The sequence below is a fragment of the Budorcas taxicolor genome, chromosome 11 (genome assembly GCF_023091745.1).
Source record: "Budorcas taxicolor isolate Tak-1 chromosome 11, Takin1.1, whole genome shotgun sequence".
Lineage (NCBI taxonomy): Eukaryota > Metazoa > Chordata > Mammalia > Artiodactyla > Bovidae > Budorcas > Budorcas taxicolor.
In genome coordinates, this window is record NC_068920.1 from 55,266,595 (window position 1) to 55,291,836 (window position 25,242).

Sequence of the window (25,242 nt, forward strand, 5' to 3'; positions counted from 1 at the left end):
GTTCCTTCGTACCTCTAACCAAAAGCACTCCAAAAGCAGGACTGCAGTCTTTCTTAATATTCACATCATATATTACCAACAATGCCAAAAGTCATATTAGCCTTTTAAGTCACACATTACATATGTTAATTCCTCTTTTGACAAGGTTAAATTTAAATGCCATGTCCCAGACAAATATTCTGTTTGAATTCAGTCTGTTAGAATAGCCATCCTCCAAATTCGCCAAAGCTATTTGGAGCTTCATGTCAACCCAAACGCTAAAATAAATTCCCAAAATGAAATCAAGAATCAAAAATTCTTGAAAATCATATTAAGTCAGTGAACATAGAGTACCAAATGCTAAAAAAAAAAAAAAAAAGGAAAAAAAAAACCCTGGGGAAATTTTACTCCTCTTTTGTAAACCAAATAAAGAGAACTAGTGACATCTATAGCAAAGAATTCATTATCTTAATGTACAAGAATTGCATTAGTTGCAATCCAAAATACAAGAAAGGACAGTTCATAAAAAGAGAACTCCCTCTGAATGCCAGACTTTTATGTTCAGTCATCCACTTACAATTTCTGCTTGAACACCTAATGTAAACATCTGATCTGTCCAAAAGCAAAGTCCTGATTCCCCTTCCCCAGTCTTCTCTGCCCCATCCTTCTACATCTCACTAGATTCACCCTTGACTGCTCTTTCACAAACTCATGTCTGATGCATCAGTAAATCCTGGGGGCTCTAACTTCAAAATATCCCCAGAAGATAAGCAGTTCCCTTCCCCTCACTCCTACCAACCCAATGCCAGCCACCTTCGTCTCATTCCTAGACTATTTCCTGTCTCATCTCCCTGCTTTTGCCCTTATCACCCTTAAGTCCAATTTCCATTTTCAACTCAGAAGTCAGAGTCATTTCCTTTACAAATAACTGATATCACATCAATCCTTTATTCCAGACCCTCCCAAGGCTCTTAAGTTCATTCCAACTGAAACCAAAGTCAAGTGGTCACAAGGGCCTGCAGGCTCTAAGAGACCCCTCCTTCCTCCCGCCGACCTTCCACCTTCATCTGGAGGACCTGCCCCACCCCGCTATGTGTGGCTGGAGAAGGTCCTGTAGTTTGGAATTCCCCGTCTGTGCTAACTGCCGCTTCTATAAGGTCTAATCCCTGGAGAAAGCCACCCTTCTTCTGGCATCTGTGGACCACTCGGGGACAGGCTGAGGGCGGCAGGGCTGGGGGACGCACTGCATCCCACGGCTGACTCTGGACCGAGCACACTTGTCCAGCAGAAGGAGTGCACGGTCACCTTCCTGGGTCAGTTCTGGAAAGAGTTAGTCGCTCACTCTTCTGACTCTTTGCAATCCCATAGACTGCAGCCCATCAGGCTCCTCTGTCCATAGAACTCTCCAGGCAAGAATACTGGATTGGGCTGCCATTTCCTTCTCCAGGGGATCTTCCCAACCCAGGGATTGAACCCAGGTCTCCCACATTGCAGGCAGATTCATTACCATCTGAGACACCAGGGAAGCCCTCAGTTCTGAAGGCCCATATGGAGAATCTTGTCCAGAAACCTGAAGTTTGGTCCAGCTCAACTTTCTCTCTTAGCAAATGTGATGACTTTGATGAAATCTTAGAAAATCAGCATTGGAGAGAAACTGGGCCTCACTGGGCACCACTTTCTTATTTTCCAGACAGAAAAGCTGAGACCCAGGGAAGCAAAACAACTTTCAAAAGCAGACAGCAAAACGGCTCCAGATCTTCCCAACAACTAACCAGGGCTTTAGGTTCAGGGAAATACCTTCCTTCATGAAGAGGAATTAATGATGACAGAAAAAAAAAAAAAAGACAGAAACAAACACCATAAAAACAAAAACTTCTACAATATCACAAAGTAGCCCCATTATGTTTCCCCCAAATGGCCTTCTTTTAAAAAACTCCAATGTTCATAGCATTGCAGAGCCTTTAATAATTGTCCTACTCTTAAGTACCTAAGAGGATACATAAATACTTCCTGGGCCTCTCTTTTGATAGTGTTGAAACAGTAAAATAGTAATACGTTCAGACACTGTGCTGAGAGGAGTCATTTAACTGATAGAGAAATGAGAAAGCAGTGGAGGGATTTGAAGGCAGCTCTTTAATTCGGGTTGAAGGCATTTTCCTGATGAAAATTAGTGTTTCTCCAGAGTGGAATAATTTCCTATTTAAAGCTTCAGTTGACTTGGCCTCGTTATAATGTGAAAAAGATTCAAATTGCTGATTGAGGGGGGTTGCACAGAACCAAATCCAAACAAAGCAGAATTCCCTTCGATTTGTTCCATCCAAGTTTCCTTGGCCAGATGGCTTCAGCCACCAGCCAGAGCCCCACCCACCGCGCCCCACTCCACCGCTGGCCCTGGACACGCACTAATGACCCTCAGCTGCTCTGGCCCCAGACTCACTTTCTCCTACTGCCTGGCCACCCAACCTCCTATCTCCTGTAGAGGAGAAAAGACAGGGGTAGGGAAGATATTTAGGAGAAAATGGTATCCCTTTGGGTAAACAACATTGGGGGTAGTGTATCAGTTCCCATGGCTGCTGTAACAAATTCCCCCAAAGAGAGTGCCTTAACATACACACACTCCTGGTTCCAGAGGTCAGAAATCCATAGTGGGTCTTCAATTCAGTTCAGTTCAGTGGCTCAGTCGTGCCCTGACTCTTTGCAACCCCATGAATCCCAGCATGCCAGGCCTCCCTGTCCATCACCAACTCCCGGAGTTCACTCAGACTCACGTCCATTGAGTCAGTGATGCCATCCAGCCATCTCATCCTCTGTTGTTCCACTTCTCCTCCTGCCCACAATCCCTCCCAGCATCAGAGTCTTTTCGAATGAGGCAACTTTTCGCATGAGGTGGCCAAAGTACTGGAGTTTCAGCTTTAGCATCATTCCTTCCAAAGAAATCCCAGGGCTGATCTCCTTCAGAATGGATTGGTCGGATCTCCTTGCAGTCCAAGGTAGGGAGCTAAATTCTTGTTGTCACTGGGGCTGCATTCCTTCTGGAGACACCAGGGGAGAATCTGTCCCTTCGCTTGCCCAGCTGCTAAAAGCTGCCTGCATCTCTTGGCTCAGGGCAGCTTCCCTCTGATCCCTGCTTCCATCACCCACAGCATCTCCTCCTCTGACTGACGCTCCTGCCTCCCTCTCATAAGAACCACGGTGGTGACACTGGGCCACTCAGATTAGTCAAGAAAATGTCTTCATCTCAAAGTCTGTTTTGCCATGTAAGCTGCCACATTCACAGGGCTTGGAGTTTAGGATGTAGACATTATTCTGTCTGTTGCAGTAAGTTTGTTCTTTCTCTTACAGCAGATATTACCTGATAGTGTCTAACATTTAATGTCAGACACTACAGAGGTGCAGCTACACACACACACACACACACACAACACAAATATCCATGTACTGAATGAGATGAGACAATAAGCCCAGTATAGTTTAAATGAGAGTCACATGTATAACATCCAAAGTTATTGTACCAGGCTGTGTGCATGTTAAGTCACTTCTGCCATGTCTGACTTTTTGTGACCCCATGGACTGTAGCCTACCAGGCTCCTCTGTCCATGGAATTTCCCAGGCAAGAATACTGGAGTGGGTTGCCATTTCTTCATCCAGGGGATCTTCCTGACCCAGGGCTTGAACCTGCCTCTCTTGAGTCTCCTGCATTGGCAGGTGGTTCTTTACTACTATTGCCAACTAGGAAGTCAATTTGTAGCTAATTTCCAGTGGTAAAAGAGCAAACTAGAACTGATAACCTGTGGAATGCACTCACCTCTCAATACTTCCCAGGACTTTGTAACCACTAAAAAGACAAAAGCCTGAATAAAATGGCAATCTTGTCTGGGGAGCTCCTCATCACTGGGAAGGGTCAGCAGGTGAAATGTCTCTGCTTTGGAGCCGGGACCACACTGCACCTGCCAGCAACAGGAATAGCATGTCCCATGGAAGGGGTCTCCAGGCAGACAGCTCGTCTTCATAAAGCCCACCTCCCCCTGTGTGATCAGAGTGGAACTCCCCCCTCCAAGTGGGGGCGAGGGAGTGTGCTGAGGTCACGCAACACATGCAGTTATTCTCAGGAAGGGGTGGGTTATAAGAGAAATGACACGTACCTAACAGGAGTGGATAAAGGAAAAGGGGGAGATGTTAGGATTGAAATCTACTCATTTCGTTCAACTCAAATAGAAGCACTCTGATGATAAACATTTCATCCTCACACCCAGCTATTGCTGTACTGAGTGGCTTGGCTCTCTGCCCCCATGTAAATATTTACCTGCCTTGACTCTTATCCAGGCTACACTCTCCCTCTTGTGAGTGGAACCAGTGCCCTTACCTACCCAAGTCTTTTCTTCCTGCAAATATCCCTTATCTCCCAAATCACATTTCCCCCCTTATGCCTCATTTTCAAAACCCCTTCATCCCATATCCTCCAGGTCTCTCTTCCCTGTTACACCCCTCAGAAGCATCTGTATCCCTGTTACCATTTGACCTCCTGATTTACCTCTCTCAAATCCAGTTTTCTATTCAGTTTTTCCCTGAAACCTCATTTATCAAGGTCCTCAATGACACTTATCCAGCAAATCCAGGGACCTCCCTGGCACTCCAGTGGTTAAGAATCCACCTTTCAAAGCGGGGGATTAAGGCTCAATCCCTGGTCAGGGAATAAGATCCCACATGCTACAGGGCAATTAAGCCCACGTGCCACACCTAGAGAGTCCGTATGCCACAACCACTGAGGCCTTGCACCACAGTGAGAGAAGTTCTTGCACCGCAGCAAGAGAAGCAAGCACGCCACATCTGAGGGCCTGCATGCTGCAGTGAAGAGCCAACGCAGCCACAATTAAAAAAAAAAAAAAATTTAAAAAGCAAATTCAGCAGTCTAAGCACAAACTTCATTTTTATCACCCTCAAGGCAGGAATGACACAAAGGATTGCCCCCTTCTTCAAACTCAGTCTTCACTTGACTTCTGGGAGGACACCGTCTCCATGTGGTCCTCCTGACTTCATCGTCTCCCAGTGGTCCTCCTGCTTCCCTGACCATTTTTTCCCAGTTTCCTTGGCTGGATCCTCCTCCTCTTTTCCTCTGGAACAGAGCCCTAAGCGCAGCCTCCTGCCCCCCTCTCTTCTCCAATGATCTGAACTTACTCCCTGAATCATCTCTAGCGCTAGTGGGTTCAGATACATCCACATGCTACAGAGCCTGAGTGCTTTTATTCTCCAACTTCTCTCTGACTCAAGAGTCCTGAGATTCTCTCAGCTAGCCCAGAAACGGGCCCCCAAACTCACCGCGCTGCTCAAGCTAAACGCCTGTGAAGCTTCCGGGGCTCTTTCCGGCCTCGCGTCTAACTTGACAATGAGTCTGCTCAGTTTCACGTTAAAAATACTCCCGACTCTGAGCACTTCCTTCTGCACTGCTGTTGCTGTTCAGTCTCTCAGTCGTGGCTGACTCTTTGCCACCCCGTGCAGTGCAGCACGCCAGGCCTCCTTGTCCTCACCATTCCAGATTCTCCCGGAGTTTACCCGAGGTCATGTTCATTGCACCGGTGATGCCATCCAGTCATCTCATCCTCCGATGCCCTCCCTCGTCGGTACATGGCCCTTAATCCAGGCCGCCCTCCCAATCCTGAAAGAACCTCCTCCATGGTGGCCCATTCCCACTCACGTGACTGAAAACTGAACGCTGCAGGGGAACTAAGCCCATGCGCCACAGCGAGCGAGTTCATGCGCCGCAGCCGGCGAGCCCCTGCGCCAGGACTCCTGGGCCCACGTACCACAGCGAGGGACATTCCTGCACCCCACAAGGAAGCACGGGCATCGCAGCTAAGAACCCACACGCTGCAGTGAAGACCCAGCACAGCAAAATAAAAAGTATGAAAAGCAAATCCGACACCCTAGGCACGGAATGTGAATGTGCCTGGAAAACGCCACCTGCCGTATCAGGAAACAAAGGCTGCTGCAGCCACTGCTTTCCAGCTGCCTGGACAGTGAGCCCTGAGGGACCCAGGTGGAAACACCATGCCCACCATCAAGCCGGCAGCCACTGCAGCCCCCCGGGGCGCACCCTGAGGAGCCGCGGGGTGAGGACGCACAGGACACTGGCTCCAGACGGCTGAGGTGCAGATCAAGAGAACGATCTCAGGGAGCCCAGCCTCGGGCTCTTCCCAAACACAGAAACCCACTGAATTCCTGAGCTGAGATGTCGGGTAATCTTTTGATGTCTGGACGACCTGACCTTTTTTTCAATAAGCCCTCTATATTCTGGCCTCTCCTTTTCCTCTTCAGAGCAGTCCCTCACGCTGTCTGAGAAGACGCCTCCCAGTCTTGAAGTCCTCAGAAAGTCCCCTGAATAAAGCTTTTTTAGGTTATGACTTTTTTTTCAGTTGACATTCATGTGATCTCTCCACGGAATGTTCATGTTTATCTTTCCGAATCGTGAGTCAAACCGCATCACTCTCTTTCTGCAGCCCCCACCAATCTCCGTCACACCGGGAGTAAGTCCTAGCAGGGCGGGTAGTCAGTTCGCAGGACCGACCCCAGTCCAACAGCTCCTCAGCTCCAAGCTGACCACGGCCTCGTCACCTCTGCAGACGCCTTCCCTTGACGTCACTCTCTCAGGGGCTCCCCTGTGTGTTAACCCCTTTCCCAGGCAACACAATGTGAAAGGCACCAGTACATTGCTGCTTTCAAAGCTGGCTGTATCTTTTGTATGAAATTTGCTAGCAAACCTCCCTCAGGGATTAAACAAGCTCCTCAATCCTGATGGTTGGAGTGTTGGTGGTTTAACATGAGGCTTGTGCTTCTTTCATGCCTTGAAAATTATTGACTCACAGGATAAACCTTCCCAGGCTTCATGATAAGTTAATATCTCATGATAAAGTCTCCCAGGAGATACTCTTTTGGCAAAATTATTTAACATTCAAGACCTAATGTATCATGTTTGTTTACTGTGATAAACATCCTGACAGGTGATTTACCTGTAAGCATTTGCCTCAGTTGCTTTAAAGTGGTTAAGCTTTATGTCTCCTTAATTCATAAATATCCCTAAAATTCTCTATGAACTTTACAGGGTATTTTTAAAGTCAGATTATAGGGATATTATAATGTATATATTCTTGGGAAAATAATATTATCTTTAACTTGAAAACAAAATGGGATTTCTGAGTCCATCTAGTCATTGCTATTAGGAACTCACTGGGCAGTCAGTTTCTACTACAAAGCCACAGTCATCAAGACAGTATGGTACTGGCACAAAGACAGAAATATAGATCAATGGAACAAAATAGAAAGCCCAGAGATAAATCCACACACCTATGGACACCTTATCTTCAACAAAGGAGAAAAGAATATACAATGGAGAAAAGACAATCTCTTTAACAAGTGGTGCTGGTAAAACTGGTCAACCACTTGTAAAAGAATGAAACTAGAACACTTTCTAACACCATACACAAAAATAAACTCAAAATGGATTAAAGATCTAAATGTAAGACCAGAAACTATAAAACTCCTAGAGGAAAACATAGGCAAAACACTCTTGGACATAAACTACAACAGGATCATCTATGACCCACCTCTCAGAATATTGGAAATAAAAGCAAAAATAAACAAATGGGACCTAATTAAAATTAAAAGCTTCTGCACAACAAAGGAAACTATAAGCATGGTGAAGAGACAGCTTTCAGAATGGGCGAAAATAATAGCAAACGCAACAGCAGACAAAGAATTAATCTCAAAAATACAAAAGCAACTCCTGCAGCACAATTCCAGAAAAATAAATGACTCAATCAAAAAATGGGCCAAAGAACTATATAGACATTTCTCCAAAGAAGAAATACAGATGGCTAACAAACACATGAAAAGATTCTCAACATCACTCATTATCAGAGAAATACAAACCAAAACCACAATGAAGTTCCATTTCATGCCAGTAAGAATGGTTGCTATCCAAAAGTCTACAAACAATAAATGCTGGAGAGGGTGTGGAGGAAAGGGAACCCTCTTACACTGTTGGTGGAAATGCAGACTAGTACAGCCACTATGGAGAACAGTGTGGCGATTCCTTAAAAAACTGGAAACAGAACTGCCATATGACTCAGCAATCCCACTGCTGGACATATACACTGAGGAAACCAGAATTCAAAGGGGCATGTACCCCAATGTTCATGACAGCACTATTTATAATAGCCAGGACATGGAAGCAACCTAGATGTCCATCAGCAGATGAATGGATAAGAAAGCTGTGGTACATATACACAATGGTATATTACTCAGCCATTAAAAAGAATGCATTTGAATCAGTTCTAATGAGGTAAATGAAACTGGAGCCTATTATACAGAGTGAAGTAAGCCAGAAAGAAAAACACCAATACAATATACTAATGCATATATATGGGATTTAGAAAGATGGTAATGATAACCCTATATGTGAGACAGCAAAAGAGACACAAGATGTAAAGAACAGACTTTTGGACTCTGTGGGAGAGGGCGAGGGTGGGATGATTTGGGAGAATGGCAATGAAACATGTAAATTATCATATGTGAAACGAATCGCCAGTCCAGTTTCGATGCATGATACTGGATGCTTGGGGCTGGTGCACTGGGATGACCCAGAGGGATGGGATGGGGAGAGAGGTGGGAGGGGGTTCAGGATGGGGAACACATGTACACCCATGGCTGATACACATCAATGTATGGCGAAACCAATACAATATTGTAAAGTAAAAAATAATAAGAAGAATTTTTAAATAAATGAATAAATAAAAGTAGTGAAGATGTATGCTCTTGTGAAGATAGCTAGGTGACTAATACACTAGTTCTCTTGATCAAGCTAGCCCTACTGTTGCCCTCAGCTTGAAGAAACTTCAGTTTTTTCCTTCCCATCTCTACACTCTTGATCTCCTTTCTTATAGCATTTACTTTAGAAAACTGATTTTCTAATTCTTTCTCTGGTCCTTTGAGATGCAAATCTTTTAAAAAGCTTCTTGCCCATGTGACAACCCAGGTCCTTCCCCAGGATCTAGGAGCCATCCCTTTGAAATTGAACCATTAAGGAAACAGAGGAGAGGAGCCTAACTTGGACAGGTGCACATGAGCAAACACAGATGGGCTAATCACTCGGAGGACACTCACCAGACTCAGGAACAACTGCGTTTGCTCCATCCCTGGATCAGCCTCGCCTCAAAGGCCTCCAGCACTTTCCCCCCAGCTCACCCAGCACTCAGGAGCCCCCCTCCCTCTGGTTCAGCTGTGTGGAGTTGACTCTCCTCTGTGACAACTGTCCTGAATAAAGTCTCCCCTGCCTGTTGAACTTGGCCCCTTGCAATGAGGTTACATTGACCCTAGAATCCCAGTACTGGAGATGACCAAGCTTTCTGTACTCACAGGCTTACCATCTTGACCAGGCTGTCCAGGGTAGCCAGGATTCCCAGGCTGTCCGGGGTCACCCTAGAGAGGGGAAAAAAAGGTCTCAGTCCAAAACAACCAACTCTACTGATTCAGTCAGAGCCCACCAGGGTTCAAAACCAATTCCATCATTTGCAGCTTACTGTAAAACAAACAAACAAATGTATAACTGGAAATCCCAAGATAGGGTTAGAAAAATGATATCATAGTTACTTTTAAAAGTGAAGCCTTTTTATTATGAAATATTTCAGGGATTTAATTCTGTGAACATTACAGGTATAACAAGGGATGTACTTTTCACTGATGTAAAATGTCAGTATTTATGACAGGAAGCATTTTTAGAATTCTGAACAAACTGTGCAATGTCACAACAATTATGGCTTCAACAACTAATATTTCACTCAGTAATCTACAACTTTAATTCTATTCTAGACATTACACTACAGGAATCCATGACTTATGATATAACAATTCAATTTATCATTATTTTTAATATGATATCACTTGCAGGTTGAATCTAAAATATGACACCAATGAACTTACCTATGAAACAGAAACAGACTCAGAGACACAAATAGACTTGTGGTTGCCAAGAGGATAGAGAGGTGGGGGAGAAATAGATTGGGAATTTGGGGTTAACAGAGGCAAACTATTATATACAGGATGGATACACAACAAGGTCCTACTGCATAGAACTATTAATATCAGTATCCTACAAAACCATAATGGAAAAGACTATGAAAAAGCACATATATATGTGTGTGCATATATATATATGCTTAACTGAAAAAGTTTGCTGTATAGCAGTAATTAACACAACATTGTACGTCAACTATACTTCAATAATTTTAGGAATAATTTATATCCTTAAAAAAAAAATGTCCACAGGCTTTGTGATCTTCCATGTGGGAGTGAAGTTTAAAGCTGTACAACAATTGTTCCTTTCAATCTAGTCAGTGTGTCTCTGACTATAATTTCATTTTAACACAATATTAAACTTCTACAATTTGAATATTTTCATCAAAATGAAAAGTGAAAGAAACAGTGAAATTCTCTCAGCCATATCCAACTCTTTCTGACCCCATGGACTACACAGTCCATGGAATTCTCCAGGCCAGAACACTGGAGTGGGTAGCTGTTCCCTTCTCCAGAGGATCTTACCAACCCAGGGATTGAACTCAGGTCTCCCACATTGCAGGCAGATTCTTTACCAGCTGAGCCACCAGGGAAGCCCAACAGTACTAGAGTGGGTAGCCTATCCCTTCTCCAGAAGATCTTCCCAACCCAGGAATCAAACCAGCTTCTCCTCCATTGCAGGCAGATTCTTTACCAGCTGAGCTACAAGGGAAGCCCCATGAAAACGAAGCCTCAGGAAAACCAGGCCCAAGCCAAACAACGCTGTCCAGCTCCCAGCATCCTTGAATAAATGTTACACCTAAAATACAAACTCTGTCCTCACAAACCAGAGACCTCCAAGGAACATTATTCTGTACAGCCTGGCAACAACAGCCCAGACACATTCTAAAAACTGTAGCATGCTGCCCAATGGCCAATACTCAGATTGGAAAAGACCCTGATGCTGGGAAAGATTGAAGGCAGGAAGAGAAAGAGATGACAGAGGATGAGATGGTTGGGTGGCATCACCGATGTGATGGATGTGAGTTGGAGCAAGCTCCAGGAGTTGGTGATGGACAGGGAAGCCTGGCGTGCTGTAGTCCATGGGGTTGCAAAGAGTCAGACACGACTGAGTGATTGAACTGAACTGAGCAGTCATATGGTCACCATGTGTGAAAAACAATGAAAGCAACACTTTTTGTGAGGTGAATGTGTTTTATAATTTAATTCTAAAAACTACCTCAAAAATAGTATCAGGGAATTCCCTATGGTCCAGTGGTTAGGACTCCATCCACTGAGGGCACAGATTTGATCCCTGGGCAGAGAACTAAGATTCCACAAAACACAGGGTGTGTCCAAAAACAATAATAATAATGATATCATATTTGTGTATTACAGAATCCATTAGGGGCATCTTGCTGAAAAAGATCATGTCTCAGCCATCATTTATCGGTGAACTACTACAAAAGATAACTGATTTCAAATTCAGCAGGGCTTCACATCTACAGCAAAATATTATTCACACATACCCCAGTGATTATATGTTAACTAAAGGCCACTGCTAAGGGAACTTCCACAGAACAAAGTGCTCTGGTCTGAAATTCGACTTCAGGCTACTGGCGAGGAAGGTTTGTTCCTGCAACATGACAGGAAAAATGGAAAGAACTGTGTGAACTCTATCAAGGAGCCAGTGGAGAAGGGATGGGCTTTTCTTTATGCTAGCCCAAGAGGTTGACCACATGGAAAGGCTGAGGAGAAGGGACATGCCGTTTTTAAAAGAGATAGAAAAGGAATAGCTATAAACTCAGGGAGAAAAGTAATGCAGGGACATGTAATTTCTTGCTGAAGAGGCACAATTTGTAATTCTAATCCAAAGATAGCCAGTGTCAGCCAGGCATTAGAAAATAGTGTTTCCATTCTCTAGGGTATTAGATGTTCTTTCTTCTTATTTTTTTTAAATATAAATTTATTTATTTTAATTGGAGGTTAATTACTTTATAATATTGTATTGGTTTTGCCATACATCAACATGAATCCGCCACAGGTATACACGTGTTCCCCATCCTGAACCCCCCTCCATCCCCCCTCCCTGTACCATCCCTCTGGGTCATCTCAGTGCACCAGCCCCAAGCATCCAGTATCATGCATTGAACCTGGGCTGGTGACTCATTTCATATATGATATTATACATGTTTCAATGCTATTCTCCCAAATCATCCCACCCTTGCCCTCTCCCACAGAGTCCTAAAGACTGCTCTATACATCTGTGTCTCTTTTGCTGTCTCGCATACAAGGTTGTCGTTACCATCTTTCTAAATTCCATATATATGTGTTAGTATACTGTACTGGTATTTTTCTTTCTGGCTTACTTCACTCTGTACAATAGGTTCCAGTTTCATCCACCTCATTAAAACTGATTCAAATGTATTCTTTTTAATGGCCAAGTAATATTCCCTTGTGTATATGTACCACAGGTTTCTTATCCATTCATCTACTGATGGACATCTAGGTTGCTTCCATGTCCCAGCTATTATAAGCAGTGATGAACATTGGGGTACACGTGTCTCCTTCAATTCTGGTTTCCTTGGCGCGTATGCCCAGCAGTGGGATTGCTGGGTCATACGGCAGTTCTATCTCCAGTTTTTTAAGGAATCTCCACACTGTTCTCTATAGTGGCTGTACTAGTTTGCATTCTCACCAACAGTGTAAGAGGGTTCCCTTCTCTCCACACCCTCTCCAGCATTTATTGTTTGTAGACTTTTGGATCGCAGCCATCCTGACTGGCGTGAAATGGTACCTCATCGTGGTTTTGATTTGCATTTCTCTGATAATGAGTGATGTTGAGCATCTTTTCATGTGTTTGTTAGCCATCTGTATGTCTTCTTTGCAGAAGTGTCTATTTAGTTCTTTGGCCCATTTTTTGGTTCGGTCGTTTATTTTCTGGAATTGAGATGCAGGAGTTGCTTGTATATATTTGAGATTAGTTGTTTGTCAGTTGCCTCATTTGGTATTATTTTCTCCCATTCTGAAGGCTGTCTTTTCACCTTGCTAATAGTTTCCTTTGTTATGCAGAAGCTTTTAATTTTAATTAGGCCCCATTTGTTTATTTTTGCTTTTATTTCCAGTATTCTGGGAGGTGGGTCATAGAGGATCCTGCTGTGGTTTATGTCACAGAGTGTTTTGCTTATGTTCTCTCTAGGAGTTTTATAGTTTCTGGTCTTACGTTTAGATCGTTAATCCATTTTGAGTTTATTTTTGTGTGTGGTATTAGAAAGTGTTCTAGTTTCATTCTTTTACAAGTGGTTGACCAGTTTTCCCAGCACCACTTGGTAAAGAGATTGTCTTTAATCCATTGTATATTCTTGCCTCCTTTGTTGAAGATAAGGTGTCCATAGGTGTGTGGATTTATCTCTGGGCTTTCTAATTTGCTCCATTGATCTATATTTCTGTCTTTGTGCCAGTACTACTGTCTTGATGACTGTGGCTTTGTAGTAGAGCCTGAAGTCAGGCAGGTTGATTCCTCCAGTTCCATTCTTCTTTCTCAAGGTTGCTTTGGCTATTCGAGGTTTTTGTATTTCCATACACATTGTGAAATTATTTGTTCTAGCTCTGTGAAAAATACCGCTGGTAGCTTGATAGGGATTGCATTGAATCTGTAGATTGCTTTGGGTAGTATACTCACTTTCACTATATTGATTCTTCCGATCCATGAACATGGTATATTTCTCCATCTATTAGTGTCCTCTTTGATTTCTTTCATCAGTGTTTTATAGTTTTCTATATATAGGTCTTTAGTTTCTTTAGGTAGATATATTCTCAAGTATTTTATTCTTTTCGTTGCAATGGTGAATGGAATTGTTTCCTTAATTTCTTTTTCTACTTTCTCATTATTAGTGTATAGGAATGCAAGGGATTTCTCTGTGTTGATTTTATATCCTGCAACTTTACTATATTCATTGATTAGCTCTAGTAATTTTCTGGTGGAGTCTTTAGGGTTTTCTATGTAAAGGATCATGTCATCTACAAACAGTAGAGTTTTACTTCTTCTTTTCCAATTTGGATTCCTTTTATTTCTTTTTCTGCTCTGAGTGCTGTGGCCAAAACTTCCAAAACTATGTTGAATAGTAATGGTGAAAGTGGGCACCCTTGTCTTGTTCCTGACTTTAGGGGAAATGCTTTCAATTTTTTCACCACTGAGGATAATGTTTGCTGTGGGTTTGTCATATATAGCTTTCATTATGTTGAGCTATGTTCCTTCTATTCCTGCTTTCTGGAGAGTTTTTTTTTTTTTTTATCATAAATGGATGTTGAATTTTGTCAAAGGCTTTCTCTGCATCTGTTGAGATAATCATACGGCTTTCATTTTTCAATTTGTTAATGTGGTGTATTACATTGATTGATTTGCGGATATTGAAGAATCCTCGCATCCCTGGGATAAAGCCCACTTGGTCATGGTGTATGATCTTTTTAATGTGTTGTTGGATTCTGATTGCTAGAATTTTGTTAAAGATTTTTGCCTCTATGCTCATCAGTGATATTGGCCTGTAGTTTTCTTTTTTGTGGCATCTTTGTCAGGTTTTGGTATTAGGGTGATGGTGGCCTCATGGAGTGAGTTTGGAAGTTTACCTTCCTCTGCAAGTTTCTGGAAGAGTTTGAGTAGGATAGGTGTTAGCTCTTCTCTAAATTTTTGGTAGAATTCAGCTGTGAAGCTGTCTGGACCTGGGCTTTTGTTTGCTGGAAGATTTCTGATTACAGTTTCAATTTCCGTGCTTGTGATGGGTCTGTTAAATTTTTCTATTTCTTCCTGGTTCAGTTTTGGGAAGTTGTACTTTTCTAAGAATTTGTCCATTTCTTCCACATTGTCCATTTTATTGACATGTAACTGCTGATAGTAGTCTCTGATAATCCTTTGTATTTCTGTGTTGTCTGTTGTGATCTCTCCATTTTCATTTCTAATTTTATTGATTTGATTTTTCTCCCTTTGCTTCTTGATGAGTCTGGCTAATGGTTTGTCAATTTTATTTATCCTTTCAAAGAATCAGCTTTTGGCTTTGTTGATTTTTGCTATGGTCTCTTTTGTTTCTTTTGCATTTATTTCTGCCCTAATTTTTAAGATTTCTTTCCTTCTACTAACCCTGGGGTTCTCCATTTCTTCCTTTTCTAGTTGCTTTAGGTATAGAGTTAGGTTACTTATTTGATTGTTTTCCTGTTTCTTGAGGTATGCCTGTATTGCTATGAACTTTCCCCTTAGCACTGCTTTTACAGTGTCCCACAGGTTTGTGTTGTTGTGGTTTCATTTTCATTCGTCCCTATGCATATTTTGATTTCTTTTTTGATTTCTTCTGTGATTTGTTGGTTATTCAGATTACCAGCCCAATGGTAACTCCCCAGTGGCGAAGCAGCGCAGATACTTGCATCACCCAGTAGCAAGTGGGGGCTGGGCAGGAGGCGTGGGCTGCATCAGGCCCGAATGCCCCGAGGGTAACCAGAGCGAACTAACTTGGGCTAGCAAACCAGACTATGGGATAGCTACCACGCAAAAAGCTCTAACATAAGACACCACCAGGCCCACACACAGAACAAAGGATGGAACAGAATTAGCCAGCTGCAGACCATCCCCCTCTGGTGACAGGGAGCCAGAGCCGGAAGGGCCGCAAGGGAGCAATCGCAGCCCCAGAGAGACATTATCTACCAAACTGTAAACAGGCTCCTTTGCTAACCAAGACTTCTTGGGGTTCTGAAGAGTCATCATCCGCCTGAGAAGGTGCGCCAGTCGTACACCCAGAAAACTGAGCAGCAGGGACGGGAGAGGCAATAAGTCGCAGTGACCATGCTCACCAAACACCTGAGCTTCTCAGACCTGTGAAGGGCACAAAACGCAGGGCACCAACCAAGTCTGCACCAAGCAAGTCTGCACCTCTGAGGACTCCCTGAGTGCCTGAGCCTGAGCAGCTTAGACCTGGGAGGTGTATGCCACCCAGGGCCAGCCTCAGACAGTTCCCAGCAGAGCAACCTAGAGCCTGAGCTGTGTGCACTGTGAGTGGGGGCAGGCCCAGTTTGGCTGAGACACTGCGAGCACACGCCAGTGTTATTTGCAGCATCTCTCCCTCGCCGCAACGTGACTGAACAAGTGAGCCTAAAAAAAGTATCCACGACCATGCCCATTGTGTCAGGGTGGAAATCAAACACTGAAGAGACCAGCAAACAGAAGAAACTAAAACAGAGGGAACCACCTTGGAAGTGACAGGTGCAATAGATTAAAACCCTGTTGTTAGTACCAACTGCATCGGAAGAGGCCTATAGATCTTGAGAAATATAACCAGACCAAGGAACTATCCAAAAATGAACTTACCCCACACTGCCCACAACAACACCAGAGAAAGTCCTAGATATATCTTTACTATTTTTATGATCATTCTTTTTTTTTCTTTTTTCTTTTTTAAACTTTTTTAAATTTTTAAATCCTCAATTACTCCTTTAATTTTCCTTTTTATAACCTACTATTACTTTTCAAAAAAAGACCATATTTTTAAAGCAAACTTCATATATGTATATATATTTTAATAATTCTTGTGACTTTGTTTTTTTTTTCTTCTTCTTCTTTTCTTTAATATTGTATTTTTGAAAACCCAACCTCTACTCTAGATTTTTAATCTTTGCTTTTTGGTATTTGTTATCAATTTTGTACCTTCAAAAACCCAATCTTCAGTACTCATTTTCACTTGAGAGCAAGATTACTGGTTTGACTGCTCTCTCCTCCTTTGGACTCTCCTTTTTCTCCACCAGGTCGCCTCTGTCTCCTCCCTCCCCTTCTCTTCTCTGCCCAACTCTGTGAATCTCTGTGTGTTCCAGATGGTGGAGAACACTTAGGGCTGATTACTGGCTGGATCTGTCTCTCTCCTTTTCATTCCCCCCCTTTTATCCTCCTGGCCACCTCTGTCTCCTTCCTCCCTCTTCTCTTCTCTGTATAACGCCATGAACATCTCTGAGTGGTCCAGACTGTGGAGCGCACATAAGGAAGTGATTACTGGCTAGCTTGCTCTCTCCTCTATCGATTCCACCTCATCTCATTTGGGTCACCTCTAACTACCTTCTCCCTCTTCTCTTCTCCATGTAACTCTGTGAACCTCTCTGGGTGTCCCTCACTGTGGAGAAACTTTTCATCTTTAACCTAGATATTTTATCAACAGTGCTGTATAGAAGGAGAAGTCTTGAGACTACTGTAAAAATAAGACTGAAAACCAGAAGTAGGAGGCTTAAGTCCAAATCCTGAAAACATCAGAGAACTCCTGACTCCAGGGAACATTAATCAATAGGAACTCATCAAATGCCTCCATACCTACACTGAAAACAAACACCACCCAAGGACCAACAAGTTCAAGAGCAAGACATACCATGCAAATTCTCCAGCAATACAGGAACACAGCCCTGAACTCCAATATACAGGCTGCCCAAAGTTACTCCAAAACCATAGACATCTCATAACTCATTACTGGACACTTCACTGCACTCCAGAGAGAAGAAATCCAGCTCCACCCACCAGAACACCGACACAAGCTTCCCTAACCAAGAAACCTTGACAAACCGCTGATACAACCCCATCCACAGGGAGGAAACTCCACAATAAAGAGAACTCCACAAACTGCCAGAATACAGAAAGACCACCCCAAACGCAGCAATATAAACAAAATGAAGAGACAGAGGAATACCCAGCAGGTAAAGGAACAGGATAAATGCCCACCAAACCAAACAAAAGAGGAAGAGATAGGGAATCTTCCTGATAAAGAATTCTGAATAATGATAGTGAAAATGATCCAAAATCTTGAAATCAAAATGGAATCACAGATAAACAGCCTGGAGACAAGGATTGAGAAGATGCAAGAAAGGTTTAACAAGGACCTAGAAGAAATAAAAGAGTCAATATATAATGAATAATGCAATAAATGAGATCAAAAACACTCTGGAGGCAACAAATAGAATAACAGAGGCAGAAGATAAGATTAGTGAAGTAGAAGATAGAAGGGTAGAAATAAATGAATCAGAGAGGAAAAAAGAAAAATGAATTAAAAGAAATGAGGACAATCTCAGAGACCTCCAGGACAGTGTTAAACGCCCAAACATTGGAATCATAGGAGTCCCAGAAGAAGAAGACAAAAAGAAAGACCATGAGAAAATACTTGAGGAGATAATAGTTGAAAACTTCCCTAAAATGGGGAAATAATCACCCAAGTCCAAGAAACCCAGAGAGTCCCAAACAGGATAAACCCAAGGCGAAACACCCCAAGACAATTATTAATCAAATTAACAAAGATCAAACACAAAGAGCAAATATTAAGAGCAGCAAGGTAAAAACAACAAATAAAACACAAGGGGATTCCCATAAGGATAACAGTGGATCTTTCAATAGAAACTCTTCAAGCCAGGAGGGAATGGCAAGACATACTCAAAGTGATGAAAGAAAATAACCTACAGCCCACATTACTGTACCCAGCAAGGATCTCATTCAAATATGAAGGAGAAATCAAAAGCTTTACAGACAAGCAAAAGCTGAGAGAATTCAGCACCACCAAACAAGCTCTCCAACAAATGCTAAAGGATATTCTCTAGACAGGAAATACAAAAAGGGTGTATAAACAAGAACCCAAAACAATAAAGTAAATGGCAATGGGATCATACTTATCAATAATTACCTTAAACGTAAATGGGTTGGATGCCCCAACCAAAAGACAAAGACTGGCTGAATGGATACAAAAACAAGACCCCTATATATGTTGTCTACAAGACACCCATCTCAAAACAAGGGACACATACAGACTGAAAGTGAAGGGCTGGAAAAAGATATTCCACACAAATAGAGACCAAAAGAAAGCAGGAGTAGCAATACTCATATCAGATAAAATAAACTTTAAAACAAAGGCTGTGAAAAGAGACAAAGAAGGACACTACATAATGATCAAAGGATCAACCCAAGAAGAAGATATAACAATTATAAATATATATGCACCCAACATAGGAGCACCACAATATGTAAGACAAATGCTAACAAGTATGAAAGGGGAAATTAACAATAACACAATAATAGTGGGAGACTTTAAACCCCACTCACACCTATGGATAGATCAACTAAACAGAAAATTAAAAAGGAAACACAAACTTTAAACCACACAATAGACCAGTTAGACCTAATTGATATCTATAGGACATTTCACCCCAAAACAATGAATTTCACCTTTTTCTCAAGTGCTCACGGAACCTTCTCCAGGATAGATCACATCCTGGGCCATAAATCTAGCATTGGTAAATTCAAAAAAACTGAAATCATTCCAAGGATCTTTTCTGACCACAGTGCCATAAGATTAGATCTCAATTACAGGAGAAAAACCGTTAAAAATTCCAACATATGGAGGCTGAACAACACGCTTCTGAATAACCAACAAATCACAGAAGAAATCAAAAAAGAAATCAAAATATGCATAGGGACGAATGAAAATGAAACCACAACAACGCAAAACCTGTGGGACACTGTAAAAGCAGTGCTAAGGGGAAAGTTCATAGCAATACAGGCATACCTCAAGAAACAGGAAAACAATCAAATAAGTAACCTAACTCTATACCTAAAGCAACTAGAAAAGGAAGAAATGGAGAACCCCAGGGTTAGTAGAAGGAAAGAAATCTTAAAAATTAGGGCAGAAATAAATGCAAAAGAAACAAAAGAGACCATAGCAAAAATCAACAAAGCCAAAAGCTGATTCTTTGAAAGGATAAATAAAATTGACAAACCATTAGCCAGACTCATCAAGAAGCAAAGGGAGAAAAATCAAATCAATAAAATTAGAAATGAAAATGGAGAGATCACAACAGACAACACAGAAATACAAAGGATTATCAGAGACTACTATCAGCAGTTACATGTCAATAAAATGGACAATGTGGAAGAAATGGACAAATTCTTAGAAAAGTACAACTTCCCAAAACTGAACCAGGAAGAAATAGAAAAATTTAACAGACCCATCACAAGCACGGAAATTGAAACTGTAATCAGAAATCTTCCAGCAAACAAAAGCCCAGGTCCAGACAGCTTCACAGCTGAATTCTACCAAAAATTTAGAGAAGAGCTAACACCTATCCTACTCAAACTCTTCCAGAAACTTGCAGAGGAAGGTAAACTTCCAAACTCACTCCATGAGGCCACCATCACCCTAATACCAAAACCTGACAAAGATGCCACAAAAAAGAAAACTACAGGCCAATATCACTGATGAGCATAGAGGCAAAAATCTTTAACAAAATTCTAGCAATCAGAATCCAACAACACATTAAAAAGATCATACACCATGACCAAGTGGGCTTTATCCCAGGGATGCGAGGATTCTTCAATATCCGCAAATCAATCAATGTAATACACCACATTAACAAATTGAAAAATGAAAGCCATATGATTATCTCAACAGATGCAGAGAAAGCCTTTGACAAAATTCAACATCCATTTATGATAAAAAAAAAAAAAAACTCTCCAGAAAGCAGGAATAGAAGGAACATAGCTCAACATAATGAAAGCTATATATGACAAACCCACAGCAAACATTATCCTCAGTGGTGAAAAAATTGAAAGCATTTCCCCTAAAGTCAGGAACAAGACAAGGGTGCCCACTTTCACCATTACTATTCAACATAGTTTTGGAAGTTTTGGCCACAGCACTCAGAGCAGAAAAAGAAATAAAAGGAATCCAAATTGGAAAAGAAGAAGTAAAACTCTACTGTTTGTAGATGACATGATCCTTTACATAGAAAACCCTAAAGACTCCACCAGAAAATTACTAGAGCTAATCAATGAATATAGTAAAGTTGCAGGATATAAAATCAACACAGAGAAATCCCTTGCATTCCTATACACTAATAATGAGAAAGTAGAAAAAGAAATTAAGGAAACAATTCCATTCACCATTGCAACGAAAAGAATAAAATACTTGAGAATATATCTACCTAAAGAAACTAAAGACCTATATATAGAAAACTATAAAACACTGATGAAAGAAATCAAAGAGGACACTAATAGATGGAGAAATATACCATGTTCATGGATCGGAAGAATCAATATAGTGAAAGTGAGTATACTACCCAAAGCAATCTACAGATTCAATGCAATCCCTATCAAGCTACCAGCGGTATTTTTCACAGAGCTAGAACAAATAATTTCACAATGTGTATGGAAATACAAAAACCTCGAATAGCCAAAGCAACCTTGAGAAAGAAGAATGGAACTGGAGGAATCAACCTGCCTGACTTCAGGCTCTACTACAAAGCCACAGTCATCAAGACAGTAGTACTGGCACAAAGACAGAAATATAGATCAATGGAGCAAATTAGAAAGCCCAGAGATAAATCCACACACCTATGGACACCTTATCTTCAACAAAGGAGGCAAGAATATACAATGGATTAAAGACAATCTCTTTACCAAGTGGTGCTGGGAAAACTGGTCAACCACTTGTAAAAGAATGAAACTAGAACACTTTCTAATACCACACACAAAAATAAACTCAAAATGGATTAACGATCTAAACGTAAGACCAGAAACTATAAAACTCCTAGAGAGAACATAAGCAAAACACTCTGTGACATAAACCACAGCAGGATCCTCTATGACCCACCTCCCAGAATACTGGAAATAAAAGCAAAAATAAACAAATGGGGCCTAATTAAAATTAAAAGCTTCTGCATAACAAAGGAAACTATTAGCAAGGTGAAAAGACAGCCTTCAGAATGGGAGAAAATAATACCAAATGAGGCAACTGACAAACAACTAATCTCAAATATATACAAGCAACTCCTGCATCTCAATTCCAGAAAATAAACGACCGAACCAAAAAATGGGCCAAAGAACTAAATAGACACTTCTGCAAAGAAGACATACAGATGGCTAACAAACACATGAAAAGATGCTCAACATCACTCATTATCAGAGAAATGCAAATCAAAACCACGATGAGGTACCATTTCACGCCAGTCAGGATGGCTGCGATCCAAAAGTCTACAAACAATAAATGCTGGAGAGGGTGTGGAGAGAAGGGAACCCTCTTACACTGTTGGTGAGAATGCAAACTAGTACAGCCACTATAGAGAACAGTGTGGAGATTCCTTAAAAAACTGGAGATAGAACTGCCGTATGACCCAGCAATCCCACTGCTGGGCATACGCGCCAAGGAAACCAGAATTGAAGGAGACACGTGTACCCCAATGTTCATCACTGCTTATAATAGCTGGGACATGGAAGCAACCTAGATGTCCATCAGTAGATGAATGGATAAGAAACCTGTGGTACATATACACAAGGGAATATTACTTGGCCATTAAAAAGAATACATTTGAATCAGTTTTAATGAGGTGGATGAAACTGGAACCTATTGTACAGAGTGAAGTAAGCCAGAAAGAAAAATACCAGTACAGTATACTAACACATATATATGGAATTTAGAAAGATGGTAACGACAACCTTGTATGCGAGACAGCAAAAGAGACACAGATGTATAGAGCAGTCTTTAGGACTCTGTGGGAGAGGGCAAGGGTGGGATGATTTGGGAGAATAGCATTGAAACATGTATAATATCATATATGAAATGAGTCACCAGCCCAGGTTCAATGCATGATACTGGATGCTTGGGGCTGGTGCACTGAGATGACCCAGAGGGATGGTACAGGGAGGGGGGATGGAGGGGGGTTCAGGATGGGGAACACGTGTATACCTGTGGCGGATTCATGTTGATGTATGGCAATCTTGATTCCAGCTTGTGTTTCTTCCAGCCCAGCGTTTCTCATGATGTACTCTGCATATAAGTTAAGTAAGCAGGGTGACAATATACAGCCTTGATGTACTCCTTCTCCTATTTGGAACCAGTCTTTTGTTCCATGTCCAGTTCTAATTGCTGCTTCCTGATCTGCATAGAGATTTCTCAAGAGGCAGGTCAGGTGGTCTGATATTCCCATCTCTTCCAGAATTTTCCAGTTTATTGTGATCCACACAGTCAAAGGTTTTGGCATAGTCAATAAAGCAGAAATAGATGTTTTTGTGGAGCTCTCTTGATTTTTCCATGATCCAGCGAATGTTGGCAATTTGATCTCTGGTTCCTCTGCCTTTTCTAAAACCAGCTTGAACATCAGGGATTTCATGGTTCACGTATTACTGAAGCCTGGCTTGGAGAATTTTGAGCATGACTTTACTAGCATGTGAGATGAGTGCAATTGTGCGGTAATTTGAGCATTCTTTGGTATTGCCTTTCTTTGGAATTGGAATGAAAACTGGCCTTTTCCAGTCCTGTGGCCACTGCTGAGTTTTCCAAATTTGCTGGCATATGGAATGCAGCACTTTCACAGCATCATCTTTCAGGATTTGAAACAGCTCAACTGGAATTCCATCACCTCCACTAGCTTTGTATGTAGCGATGCTTTCCAAGGCCCACTTGACTTCACATTCCAAGATGTCTGGCTCTAGATTAGTGATCACACCGTCATGAATATCTGGGTCGTGAAGATCTTTTTTTGTACAGTTCTTCTGTGTATTCTTGCCACCTTTTCGTAATATCTTCTGCTTCTATTAGGTCCAGACCATTTCTGTCCTTATTGAGCCTATCCTTGCATGAAATGTTCCCTTGGTATCTCTAATTTTCTTGAAGAGATCTCTAGTCTTTCCTATTCTGTTCTTTTCCTCTATTTCTTTGCATTGATCGCTGAAGAAGGCTTTCTTATCTCTTCTTGCTATTCTCTGGAACTCTGCATTCAGATGCTTATATCTTTCTTTTCTACTTTGCTTTTTGCCTCTCTTCTTTTCACAGCTATTTGTAAGGCCTCCCCAGACTGCCATTTTGCTTTTTTGCATTTCTTGTCCATGGGGATGGTCTTCATCCCTGTCTCTTGTACAATGTCACAAACCTCATTCCATAGTTCATCAGGTACTCTATCTATCAGATCTAGTCCCTTAAATCTATTTCTCACTTCCATTGTGTAATCATAAGGGATTTGATTTAGGTCATACCAGAATGGTCTAGCGGTTTTCCCTACTTTCTTCAATTTGAGTCTGAATTTGGCAATAAGGAGTTCATGATCTGAGCCACAGTCAGCTCCTGGTCTTTTTTGTTGACTGTATAGAGCTTCTCCATCTTTGGCTGCAAAAAATATAATATCTGATTTCGGTGTTGACCATCTGTTGATGTGCATGTGTAGAGTCTTCTTTTGTGTTATTGGAATAGGGTGTTTGCTATGACCAGTGCATTTTCTTGTCAAAACTCTATTAGTCTTTGCCATGCTTCATTCTGTATTCCAAGGCCAAATTTGCCTGTCACTCCAGGTGTTTCTTGACTTCCTACTTTTGCATTCTAGTCCCCTATAATGAAAAGGACATCTTTTTTGGGTGTTAGTTCCTAAAGGTCTTGTAGGTCTTCATAGAACCGTTCAGCTTCAGCTTCTTCAGCATTACTGGTTGGGGCATAGTCTTGGATAACTCTGATATTGAATGGTTTGCCTTGGAGATGAACAGAGATCATTCTGTCATTTTTGAGATTGCATCCAAGTAGTGCATTTCAGACTCTCGTTGACCATGATGGCTACTCCATTTCTTCTGAGGGATTCCTGCCCACAGTAGTAGATATAATGGTCATCTGGGTTAAATTCACCCATTCTAGTCCATTTTAGCTCGCTGATTCCTAGAATGTCAACTCTCACTCTTGCCATCTCTTGTTTGACCACTTCCAATTTGCCCTGATTCATGGACCTGACATTCCAGGTTCCTATGCAATATTGCTCTTTACAGCATCAGACCTTGCTTCCATCATCAGTCACATCCACAGCTGGGTATTGTTTTTTCTTCATTCTTTCTGGAGTTATTTCTCCACTATACGGAATTTAGAAAGATGGTAACGATAACCCTGTATGCGGGGCAGCACAGGAGACGCGGATGTGTAGAGCAGTCTTTTGGACTTTGTGGGAGAGGGAGAGGGTGGGATGATTTGGGAGAATGGCATTGAAAGATGTATAACATCATATAAGAAACAAATCGCCAGCCTAGGTTTGATGCAGGATACAGGATGCTTGGGCCTGGTGCACTGGGATGACCCAGAGAGATGGTATGGGGAGGGAGGTGGGAGGGGGGTTCAGGATTGGGAATACGTGTACACCCATGGCGGATTCCTGTTGATGTATGGCAAAACCAATACAGTATTGTTTAGT

General features: G+C 41.8%; 1 protein-coding gene across 1 annotated transcript in view; it reads right to left on the reverse strand.

The window, feature by feature from the left end:
• Positions 1-25,242, reverse strand: part of COL21A1 (collagen type XXI alpha 1 chain) — a 169,406-nt gene that overhangs the window by 102,532 nt on the left and 41,632 nt on the right. The window contains exon 9 of the mRNA XM_052648985.1: positions 9,388-9,450. Coding sequence (XP_052504945.1) covers positions 9,388-9,450 — 63 coding nt within the window. The remainder of the gene's footprint in view (positions 1-9,387; positions 9,451-25,242) is intronic.